Source organism: Dermacentor andersoni, chromosome 7 (assembly GCF_023375885.2).
Source record: "Dermacentor andersoni chromosome 7, qqDerAnde1_hic_scaffold, whole genome shotgun sequence".
NCBI lineage: Eukaryota > Metazoa > Arthropoda > Arachnida > Ixodida > Ixodidae > Dermacentor > Dermacentor andersoni.
In genome coordinates this window covers 93,527,121-93,539,561 of record NC_092820.1, presented here as the reverse complement: position 1 = coordinate 93,539,561, position 12,441 = coordinate 93,527,121, and the positions used below count along the sequence as shown (strand labels likewise).

Below are 12,441 nucleotides of genomic sequence, written 5' to 3'. Positions count from 1 at the left end.
GTGACCAGATGCAGGTAGAGTGCTGTGATAGTTAAAGGGACTGAGTGCACATGATATAAAACGTATTTATTTCAACCCTGATTGAACAAAAGAAAACAAAAAAAGAAAGAAAGAAAAAAAATTGAGGAGATAACTACTTTGGCTAAGTGCAATACTGTGGCCCCATACATCAATTTAAAAGGATGTTGAGATATGCCAAATAATATCGTTTTGCCTAAATCTAGGTAACAAACTCGTAGGCTGCTGAAAGAAGAGGTGCCATCTTAGTAAATGACTGGAAACCATTCTGCAGATGCTAGCTCTTTCATGCTCTTGCTCAGAAACTGGTGCCTCCACATTGCAAATGCTGTTCTCTTGCAGCAAAGTAATTTGACAGTCTCCACATGGATTGGTCTTTCTTCCTATAGGCTCTCAAAGATATTGTCACTTTGTATATTGAAACACATACAGCAATTTCACAAGCCAAATACAACTTGAATAAAAAACTCACGTTCGAAATTTACACACCTCTAAAAAAACCTTCCAATAAAATGAACATTTTATTTGACCAAGGTTTGTTAAATGAAAGTTATAAAGAAATTAGTGTTTCGAATCTAATAATTTTTACTGTGAAAGCCTTGATACTTGTAACCATCATCTGCTGAGAGAAAGTGCTTGATATGCAGAGGGAGGGAGAGAAAGAAATAAGCTCGTTCAACTTACAAAAAAGCTCAGTTCAAGTCCAAAGGTTGCACAGGTTCTCAACACAACTGCAGGTTCACTTTAGTTCAGAAAAGAAATAATGGTAATCCTAGTGACATTAAGTTGCAGTATTTTCATTGCATAAATAACCAAATAAAAGGTAAATAACATTATGATAGAACTTTCAAATACAAGAAAGTCTTTAGCTTTCAATACATGAAGTGCAAGAAGAACCTGCTTTTCCTATTAAAAAAGAACTGCAAGTATTTATGCCTATTTTTTGACGTTCCTGATATTTTTCGTTGTTGAGAGGACAGAAAAAGGAGAAAAAGAATGCAAGAACACTGAAAGCATAATATTTTTTCTGAAGCTGTCCCATTCGACGGCTCGTTGCTCCTCCACAACTTTGAAATGTAAATCTTCACTCATTCTCACGTGCTAGAACACAGAAAAACAAACACAAATTTTGTGTGGCTGCCTTGTTATGAACACAGAATTAATATTACCATTGTACAGCATATCTGTCTTTCTTTTCGTGATTCAAATTCAATATTCTTGGTTGTATATTTAGAAAAACAGAGAGAAATGAAAATAAAGGAGCTTCTTGAGGTAGGCATGAATTTATTCGTAACAAATAAATTATACAGTAGCCTATAAATAGTAATGCGCATTTCATAATTTATTTTCAACAAGGAACTGAGGAAACATAACTTGTACAACAGTTGCCTGGTTGCCAGGAAGAGAACTGCTTCACATTTCATGTAATTGTGTCAAACACCTCTCGAATCACAGGCACATTTTTCAAGGCAATAAAACTCTGTCATCCATCACTTCAAACTGCATTTTATGCCGGACTTTCTTTTAGCTTGCAAAGAATGGACAAAAGGCTTCTACTGGCTTGCAACCAAAGAGATGCTTTTAAAGGCTCTAGAAATAATGTGCAATGACTAGGAAAGGGCAACTTAACAAAGGTGTACACTCAACAAGCTACAAAGGAACTTTCGTCAGAGATATCATGTACTACATACAGTTTCAACGCTTAAATACACTTTACATATATATAACATAGCAAAATATTGCTAGAAATAAATGTGCAATAAATAATTAAAGGAGGACAGCTTAAAAAAATGTGTGCACTCTAAAAGCTACAAAGGAGCTTCTGTTGGAGATATCATGTACTACATAAAGTTTCATCACTTAAATAAGTTACATACTCGTAAGACTGTAAAATATTGCTAGAAATGAATGTGCAATGAAGAACTAAAGAAGGACAGCTTCAGAAGTGCGCACTCAACAAGCTGCATGTATGAACATTCGTCAAAGGAACCATAAATACATATTCAACACTAAATCACGTAATGATATGCTATACCTGGCTATATTAGTTGCAACCTTTCACTTACCTGCTTATACAACATGTATTCCAACAAGTGCTTCAATAAAAAATAAGTTGTCCCATTGGGATAACGACAAGAAACTTGCCACAAGGAAACACACACATGCCATCAAACCCTTTACAAGTCACCACATCGCAGGTTTGCATCTTGCAGTCGAGTGTGTTAGAGGCATAAAGAAAGTAGAAAAAAGACTGTGATCCTCTAACAAGGATGCTGGTATATAAGAGTACAGCAAACCCACAATGCATCTGTACAATACGTGAAAGCACGTCAGTATAGAATAAATAATACATATAACTCAATAAACACGCTGAATCATGTGCGAATCAGTGGACATTGCATATTTGTGTAGTACGCAACCAGCTATGCTGCATGAAACATTTATGTCTACAAAATCTAAAGATAAGAAAAGTTAAAATATAACAAGTGCTATAACAATTTAAAAATAAAATATTCTTCATAGAAGCTCTGCATCCAAACATTAAAAGATAAGGAAAGTACCATAATCTGTACAATAATGTAAAGATACAAACACAAGCTGCATTAAGCAATGAGCTACAGCTATACTTTACACTGACCTGCTTTGTTTTTTTTATTCTAAAGTCCTTAAAAGCCAATTTTACAGTTGTGTATGCTTTGTTTTCACTCAGATTTTGTGACACAATTGCGTTTGTTGGTCCGCATCACTCAGTAAAGCACTTGGTATTGTTGATTGGCTTTCCTTTAAAAATGCGAAACAACCAACCTATCTGCACATTGGCATCACATAAGCGGAGCTGCTGCATAAATGTAGATCAAAGTCCTTGCCTGTTGGAAATTAAAAGCTGAGACAATTCAGGCAATAAATGGGGCCAAGTGTGCTAATGAAAGATGCAGACCAAGAAATAAATGCAATGTCTCCTTACAAAATCTGATTAAGAATGAAGCAGCGGTGTGCTCTAGATCTTATTTTAAAACTGCTAGAAGAGAAACACAGCTCACTTGTAAACATAGCATGAACAGAAAGACCGATATGCAAAAATCATCACAAAGACCACGAAGGAAATATTCAAAACAATCAAAATGTCCATTAGTTACTAAGGCAATCAAACAACAGAAGTGAAATCAGGATGCCTCCTAAGGAGCAGGCAGCCAAGCTTCACTGGGCGTTTGGTCAAATGCATTGACGTTTAGGCTGTCACGGCAATTTTCCTACAGACGTCACGTCGCCAGTGGCAGAGATGACAAAATATTCAGGCGCTTCCTTCAGGGGCGTTGAAGTTGCACTGTTGTAAATGATGTCCACGAAGGTCTTATTTGGCACTGCCGGAACTGCTTGGTCAAGTGACACTGGAGTGCTCTGCTGTGACGATCCCGCAGCCATCCAGTCCTCCTTTGAAATGCCCTGAAGAAAGGTCAGCATATTATAGGCTGGTTTATCTGCATAGGTAATATACCAAAGCTACGTCTGCACGCTGTGCAGAATACGACAGGATTGAAGCCATTTTCACTTTATATACTGCACACACCACAAGTTGTCTCAACAAGCTTCCTGTCTGTCTTTCTGTCCACGTGTTACATTTAGTCGCACACACACAACACAAATGCAGCAGAACAGAAGGACAAGAAACTAGGCAGGATTTCAGATGCTGGCTAAGATAACATTATTTATGTCATGTAAACATAGTATTGCACAGGCGAGTTTCTCGCTATCTGTCACAAACTGAGGCCAGGGGGCAAAGGAGGTGACCGAAGGCAAGGTGGGTGAGGCAAACTGTGCACCATCTCCACATTCTCCATTCTTGCACAGTGCGAACTGCACATGACTGAAAAGAATTTTACCACTTTCAAGTACTGCAATTCATGTACACCTTCATGCGAACAGTCAAGACAAAACTCTGCTCAATATGTGTCTCTATTTCCACTTGTGCACTGTTAAATTTCAATCGATTAAAAAGCTATTGTGACATTATTTCGAGCCATACAGGATGCTTCGACGTCTTTATGCACTGGGATATGAAGTAATGCCGAATGGTGTCATGTAGTCATTGTGGTGTCACACAGGACCTTAAGTAATCCACACCGAGCACCTCAAGTCTTTCTACACACATTAACGAACTGTGGAACTTGTTTTCTTATTTCTGACTTGCTTGATTATTTTATATTTGTGTTTACACTTCTCCCTTTCTTGTTCTGTTTTCAGCACCAGGACAACGCTTCTTAAAAGGGGGCACTGTGATGCATCATACATTGTTTTACATTTAGCCAGTGACCAATCTCACCGAAGTGTCACTGCTATGTATCACGATGTAGCTCAGTGCAAGACGTGCCTATGAACTCTTGAACACTCTCGACAGGTGTCAAATTGTGTGCACAAGTTGAATACATTGCATTGTAAATTCTCAAATGTCTGCAAGTATCAGCGATTACTCTGGAATGTATGACGAGAAATGTATAAGTACCAGATGGACTTTTGTGAGGTGAGATTCCACGACCGTGCTTGCCGCTGTCATTTCGAGTGCATGCTCCTTGCCTTTCTGGCCACAGGTTCATCCCATAGAGAGTTCAATTCTTTACCCACACTTCTGGCAATGTTTCCGGTTCTTCATTGTCACGACCACATGACATGTCATAAACATAGCAAAGTTCCTGCAAACTCATCAATAAAAGGCCTTCCAAGTATGCTGAGCAGATGAAGGCAAAGCAAGGAACAAGACGGAATGGAGAGCTTGTTCACTGCTCTGTCTCCGCATTCGCTCACACTGTACATACTTGCAATGTCGCAGTAACTAGCCTGAAGAAACATGTCATCAATGAAAGGCATGTTCACCAGTCCACTTTTAAAATGGCAAGGTGTATTCAGAGATAGGTTCACACAGAAAAGAGGTCTTGACCCAGATTAAGAAGGCTCATCAGTTGGAGTACATTAGCGGCAACAGTAGCTGCAATGGTCGCCAAGCTAAAGGATTCACTGTCTTGTTTTGATGTCACGCAACCTTCTCGTGGCTGCATGTCAGCTGTTAGGCATCACATCCACACTGGCTCTCACCCGCCATTGTGACAATTCCCATATCACGTAGCTCCAACAGAGTGTCGTGTTATCAGTGAGAAGATATGCTTTGCTGCAAAGTAATTTGACCTTCCTACAGTCCATGGCCATCTCCTGTTGTCCTTGTTACGAAGAAGGATGGCTCTGTTCACTTTCATGTGAACAATTGTCGCCTTAACAGGGATCCCTCGTAAGGATGTTTATCTCATAGTGTGAATAGACAACGCCACTGAATGTCTAGCCAAACTTCAGGCCGTCGCTGAATCCCGTAAGCTAAAGCCCATCAAAGAACTATGAATTTTCTTGGCCTTGGTCCAGACTCTTTATTATAGACACTACATTCGGAATTTCACTGCCATCAAATTGCCCTTTACGAAGTTGCTTGACAGCAACGGAGCCCTCTCTCTGTGGCCATCAGAGTGCAATGACATGTTCATGAATCTCCATTGTCTTTTTGTGTCTCCCCCTATTTTGCGCCATTGCTTTCTCAACGTTCTTAAACGGTTCATTTACTGAGCAATCGCAATGGTTAACGTGGCGGTCAGGAACACTACACTGAGAGTGAGCATCAACCTCATGCCTGGCACTGGTGATGATTTTTTGTCAGCGCTCATTGGACTTCGCTACAACTGCTACAAAGTATCACTAGCGCGAGCCTCCTGTACTCAATTCACCACAGTGTCACGTTGCCATGCATGATGTCATAATGTAACCTTTTGTCCTCTTAAAATGATTGTGGTTCATTTCCATCACACTTGTGCCTTGATATTGCACCATCATTTGGGAACAGCCTACAACTGATTTCAGGTGGTTGGTTACTTTCTCATGCAATAATCCAAGTTCACAGTAAAACCTCGTTGTAAGAAAGTTGCATATGAGATGAAAATGCCTTCGTCTATGCAACATTTTTGATAAAACTAATGCCACGTTTTGGTGACGGGGACGAACCAGAGAGTACGAAAGCTGTGAGTCACGAATATAACTCTTTACTGGGCAAACTTTGGCCTAGGAAAAGAAGTGACACTCGAAGCACGAAAGCGGCAAGAACAGGCGTCAGTCGCCGAAAATCTGATCTATGGGTCAAGTGTGTCGGCTATTTATACATGACGCATTGTACGATGCTGCGAAATCGCTGGTGTTTCCGTATGTTGCAGGATGTACACCACTATTCGCATCGCACATGCAAACTGATTAGACAAGATCCCTTGGCAATGGGATCAACTACAACGTTTTGGAAAGTTGCGATACATGAAGGTGTGTCTTATGCCAAGTGATAACTTTGTAACAACTGCTAGCCAATGAAAGACGGTCATGGAAAAAAGATAAACAATTTATGCGCGTCACTATCTTCATTACATGCTCATTCGTGGCGATACAGATGTTATATTTACTTCATCACATTTAATGATTTGTTTTATCCGTGCTTGTTATATCGTGGTTAAAAAGAGAATAAACAGAAATTTTTGTGTGAGAGCTCATGCGCAGAGCACAATGCCGAAGGGGAGCATGAGAGACGGGGAGCACGACAAACTCACGTAATGTTCCCACTTGTCTGTCTCTTGCTCGAAGTTGACGTCAATGTCTGGCGGGAACTCCAGGTCCGGGACAAGCGCTTCGCCATGACTGGGCTTCATTTGGGTGCGGGGCAGTTCCTGGGTGAAGCGCAAGAAAGGCTTCACACCCTGAACCTGTGGCTCTCAGAATGCAAACATTTCAGGAGACTTTGCCGTTGGGCTAGTTGGTACATGGTGTTAATAATGAAAACAGTGCGAGAAACGAGACAAAAGAGAGATACAGACACAACACTGCTCTTCATGTCCTGTTTCTTGCACTTTTCTATTCTTAACAGTAAATGCTTTGTCAGCCATAGCAGTAAATTCAAATCTGGTTATAGCCAAGTCGCATCCAACATAAATGTAGCTTCATTATACAATTAAGCCCACATACATAATGACCTCACCTAGAATAAAGTTTTGGCTGCTACGAAAAATTTCTCAACAACCAAAACATTTAGCAAGGAGACTACAAGAGAACCGTCTGCTTAGAGTGGCCCAGTGCTTTGCAGAGCAGGGTGTGCAGTGGACATCGATTGCGGACGAATGCTTAACCTTTTCGTTTTTGTTGAATTAACTGCTGATGCTCTCTAGCAACGAATCGTGGCAATAGAAAATGAATTGGGGCGTGTGCAATAAAGCTAGCAGAATGCAACCAAGCCTGTAAGGACATAACCTTCTTCAGAGTCTAGAAGCAAAAATTGATTATTTAGTATATTGGAGCTGACGAAACAACCTCGTAATATACGGTGTAAGTGAAGACCCTAATGAAGACAGCCAGTCTCTAGAAAGCAAAGTCAAGAAATTTATATTTAAAGAACAGTTCGATTGTGGATACAATGGAAAGGATTCACAGAATTGGTGTTAAACATGGCTGCAGCGCTCGCCCGGTGATGCTCGGACTATTCGAATTCACTGAAAAATAAAAAAGTTGTCTTGGTGCTACAAACTGAAAGAAACACGCTATTCTATATAGGAAAATTTCTTGCAGAGAATCAGAGACCTGCAGTCTAAACTATGGCACTCTGCAGTAAATTAGCCTGTGTACTCTAAGGCAAAAAATCGATGGCGAAACTTTTGTTTGAGACCCAGTAGAGGATTGTAGAGTAAAATTATATCGGTCTGCAACAAACCTGCACAGTATGAGTGGCACCCATAACCAAGATGGACGAAAGAATTTTAAATCACCGAGAGTCATATTCCTGTATGCTCAAAGCATCCTGAATAAACTTCAGCTTCTTGAAGCAATATTTTTGTCCTATCACCCACACGTCCTAGTTATAACAGAAACCTGGCTACATGAGGGCGTTCAGGTTTCTGAAATAATTCCCCCAGCACATAAACTAATACACAAATATGGGGATCTAGTGGCAGTGGAGTAGCTATAGCCATAAAATGCAATATACTTTGCGAATACCTCAACAATATTTCTGATCATGAAAGTACATTTCACAAACTAACATTTCATGGTAAACGCATTACACTAGGTGCAATTTATTGGCCTTCAAACACTCCACCAGAATATCTCAAGATGATTAATGACTACCTTGCTAAACATACTCATTTCTGATCTGCTATAACTTTAACTGGCAATTTTATTTTACCAGGTATAAACTGGACTGAGATGTCTCACGATAGCAGCTAGGGAATTCACAAGTGCTGAATCCTTGTGGTCCGCTGCTTTCAGCTTTTCATTAAACCAGCTAGTCACTAGTGATACACAATTTAGCAGTTCGTCATTGTCATTCTTTGACCTTACATTAGTTAGTACTCAACTTGACAACTGCACACTGAGCATTGACAATGGAATTTCTTATCACAAACTTTAATAGCCATAATATGCCCAGTTTCAAGTATGTACAAAAGATGTGAAACCAGCTCAAATTTTGGTAAAAGACTATGCACACGCAAATAATTCAGATCTTGCTGTTCTTAGCTTGACAAATATAATGTGGAGAACCATTGGGCAAAATTTAAGGAGACATAATAAGTTTCGATAAAAACAAATTTTGTCCCTCTGAAAAAAAAGAAGAAACGCAAAATAGGCCAGACCTGTGACATCATTATTTTGAAACGAAAACCAAACTGCAATGAAAGCTCGCAATAAAAATGATTTTTCCAGTTTGACAAACGCCATGCAAGAAAAACTTACGGAAGCAAGAACACATTTCTTCTTCCTAAGACTGCCATCTTTCATGAATATCAATCAACATAAATTCTAGTGCTATCTATCTAGGGAACAACCCTATACCCAACAGTATCACAGATTAAAGTATCAAATAGAACAATCAGCGAGCTTACATCAATTGCAAAAGAATGCAAGGTTGTTTCCTTTAGGTGGTATTTCTATGGTAACAATAGCATTTTTTATTCCTTTCCAGCACGTGATTTCAAATACCGAATGTGGAAAATAACTGTAAGCGAAGATGGCAGTTTACGCCCACTGTGCAAACTAAATTTTAAAAATTGCACTGGTCCTGACCACTATTACAAATACTTTTTTTTGCACAGATATGCGTGTTAGGTATCAAAATGCTTGCAAAAATTTTCATTGTGTCTTTACAGATACTGCATGTCTACCCCCTGACGATTGGCGCTGTGCAATCAAATGTGGTGCCAATCCATAAATCCAGTTCCAAGTCAGACCCGAACAATTACAGGCCAGTGCCGCTCACAAGCACTTGCCATAAGATTTTGGAGCATGTCAGTTACAAAGCCATTGTTAATAGTGAAAGGGTCCGGATTAATCTTGACCTCCTGGGGTTCTTTAGTGTGCACACAAATCCACATACATGAGCATTATTGCATTCTGACCCAATGAGAAAGTGGATGCCGTGGTCAAAAATCAAGCCCACGACCTCGTGCTGATCAACAGGATTACATGGCCACTAGGCCACCGATGCGGGCTCATTATCAGTATATAATGCGTGCATAATGCATACACCTGTGCCCTAAACGAATGAATGAATATGAATGAATGAATGGATGAATGAATAACATGACTCAGTGCTGCTTTCGCTTTAGCCAAGATGATGGTGCACAAATGTAGCTTCATTCTTTCTTCATGTAAAAAGAAATATAGAATCCTAAATACAAGCAAATTTGAAAAAGAAATCGAAGAGCAGAGAAATAATTCTATTACTTTAGAAGCAAACGCCTTTTGTGCACGGGTTGTGGGATGCTCGCTGCCTTCTCCCGACAGGCAACTTCGATTTGCCAAGAACATCTGGTAGTCTCGTGGCAAAGGTATGTCTCGCTCTTTGCAGATGGCTTGGATAGTGTCTTCCAGGTAGTGGAAGTACTCGATCGTCCTCTTGAGTTGGGATGCCTGCAGGGAGTTCCATCAGATTTATGGCTTGAATTTATACAGCAGAAGAAACATGTACAGCCCAATGTTTATTGGGGAGCAGTGTGACATTTTCGAGACATGCGATCATGAATTTAAAAGGCCAGATACTAACATTGTATGCATTGTCTCCAATATACATGCCATTTATATGTGAACAAATGAACTAAGTGACTCTTAGGGTCCTTTAGTGGTGCTTTTTAGTTTCTTTCATTACAGAAAACTAATAAGGTAAAACATGAAAAGCTTATCAGATAGCTTTTTGTTTTGCACCTTTCTTTTTGCACGAAAGCTTATAGACTATATCCCTGAATGAGATACTGATGTGGCACCCCAGGCCACACATAACTAAGTGAAACCAATTATTGTGCAATTCAGGTGCTTTTATTTTCAAATTTTTAATGGCTCTAATTAGTTAGCAATATAAGTAGCACATTACTTTAGCCTGATTTCAACAAGACTAAGTGGCCAATGAAAACTTTGCTGCGCTAGCTTAATTGCGGAGGTTCATAACTGTAGCACTTTATGCGAGAGAGTGATTGTAAAGATTAAAAGGTGCTATTTCATGTAGCCCTTCAGGAATACCACAAGCTACTGCTAGCCTACTTAAAAGTGGCGCCACCTGGCAAAGATAGACAAAGTCAAAATCAACATTTCTGCATTAAGTGCGCTAAATCCCCGAAAGGTGGCGGGACGTGCTTTGAAAGCTCGTATAGTTGCGTACTTTCGACTTTGCACAACAACACACCGTGAAAGTACCAAAGCTTAACCACTTTTATCTATGTAGGCGCCGGTGCAAATGATGAAGAGACTACAGAAGTCAAAGAAAGAAAGAAAGAAAGAAAGAAAGAAAGAAAGAAAGAAAGAAAGAAAGAAAGAAAGAAAGAAAGAAAGAAAGAAAGAAAGAAAGGCGAGTTTACTTATGATGACATGTCAGATATGAAAGTACATGTTACCCTGGTTTTGAAGATCTCTGTGTCAAGTGGAACACGGGAGACAAGCTCATCAAGGCGCCGCATCACAGTTCTGTGACGTAATCTGGAAGGATAACGATGTGCATAAATAAATGTATTTGCGCAACTAAGAAGCAGTGATTGAGCGAGTTGTCGAGAATTCGATCGTGATATGCTTATATGCTCACACACAGCCAGAAGCTTAAGAGCGTCAAGCGATTAGTAACGGTGCACATCAGAGTGCACGCACTGCGTCTTGCAGCAAATTTAGAATAATTAGTGATTTTTTTTCTTTCACCTTTCTCGCGTGTTCCTGGTTTTTCGGGTGTCTTCTGCGGTCATGGAAGCACTTACACCGTTCTTCTGCTGTAAGTAGATGAATATCGCAACGGAACAATTAGACAATCGCAAAAGTAAAGCAGACAGCTGGCCCGCGATAAAGCGCGCCTGAAGTGAATTCCAGTTCTGCAAGGTTTCGGCTAGACTGCTCAATATAGACCACTTTACACCTGTTACGCGGTGACTTGAGCACATTATGAGTTTTATATGAACTCTCTGAGCGATTATAACGATTACCTTGCGCCGAGTACTCATCATGGCTGGCCTTGTCGCGCTGCTGTCGTCTGCTTTGCAGAGGTTCCCGCTTCTTTCCCGCGCAATGGCGATCGAAGCACCGCCATCGGTTGACATTGAATTTACTGGCACAAAATATTTACAGCATAATCTCATTCAGTATCTTTCGCGTTGGACCAGCGACGAATTGACGTCTGAGCTGTCGAAAAACATTCCACACTTTTTTTTCAAAGCGGTATTACGGCTCTGACAATGTTACGTGTAACAACCAACTTCGGCCTGCCTGCAACTACCGCAACGCCAGCGAACCGAAAGCTGAAAGGGCAGCAGCTACCCGTGGCCACTCGTGATGTGTGAAAAATATTTCTGAGAGCGCGTCATGCTAATCAACCGGATTACGAGCCCTGCTCCGCTCACGAAGCAGTGATCTCGGTCTACTTCGGTGTTAGCGGCGGCGCAAGTAGCACGCAAGTTGAACGCAAGCAAACCACGGGAACAGACGCGGAGTGCGGAGACTCGACGCTCGCTACGGTCCGGAAAGCCGCATCGGCGGCGAGGTCATGGAAAACATGGATCCTCTCGGTGAGTCGATCGTCGAAGACGACGGTGTGTTTCACCTTCTATTTTACAGATCGTAGTGAACGGAATTGTCGCATCGTTTGTTCTCTGGCAAGTCTCGGTGCGGGTACGGGCGTTGCTCGTGACATCGACCCGCAGAGACCCCGAAGCGTGCGACGACCACGCACGGACGTGCGAAAAAGAAAGCCGAAAGCTGCTGCCGCCTGGCTTTGCTTGAAGAGCGCCGATCGCGTTTACGCTGGTTGTTCCGTTTATTTTATTTCCACGCTCGCGACTACGTGCCGGTCGCTTCTACCGTTGTTATCGCGGCGGTGGCGAGATAACGGTGCTC

General features: G+C 40.9%; 2 protein-coding genes across 2 annotated transcripts in view; one reads left to right on the top strand and one right to left on the bottom strand.

The window, feature by feature from the left end:
• Positions 1–1,282: 1,282 nt before the first annotated feature.
• On the bottom strand, positions 1,283–11,800 carry LOC126534129 (uncharacterized). The gene is made up of 6 exons (XM_055072684.2): positions 11,535–11,800; positions 11,257–11,324; positions 10,962–11,043; positions 9,802–9,987; positions 6,642–6,758; positions 1,283–3,462 (listed from the first exon to the last, which is right to left on the bottom strand). Exons 1-6 carry the CDS (start codon positions 11,685–11,687, stop codon positions 3,256–3,258), a joined length of 813 nt encoding a protein of 270 aa, XP_054928659.2. The 5' UTR covers positions 11,688–11,800; the 3' UTR covers positions 1,283–3,255.
• Positions 11,801–11,887: 87 nt separating this feature from the next.
• Positions 11,888–12,441, top strand: part of LOC126534122 (echinoderm microtubule-associated protein-like 2) — a 243,654-nt gene continuing 243,100 nt past the window's right edge. Inside the window, exon 1 of the mRNA XM_055072681.2 lies at positions 11,888–12,113. Coding sequence (XP_054928656.1) covers positions 12,092–12,113 — 22 coding nt within the window. The 5' untranslated portion in view covers positions 11,888–12,091. The remainder of the gene's footprint in view (positions 12,114–12,441) is intronic.

Bases quoted from the DNA above. Each gene is read 5' to 3' on its own strand.
- LOC126534129 (XM_055072684.2), bottom strand. From the start codon at position 11,687: ATGAGATTATGCTGTAAATATTTTGTGCCAGTAAATTCAATGTCAACC. The intron at 9,988-10,961 runs GTAACATGTACT...AACTCCCTGCAG, and splicing joins CAGAGATCTTCAAAACCAGG to GCATCCCAACTCAAGAGGAC. The intron at 3,463-6,641 runs GTGAGTTTGTCG...ACCTTTCTTCAG, and splicing joins CAGACAAGTGGGAACATTAC to GGCATTTCAAAGGAGGACTG.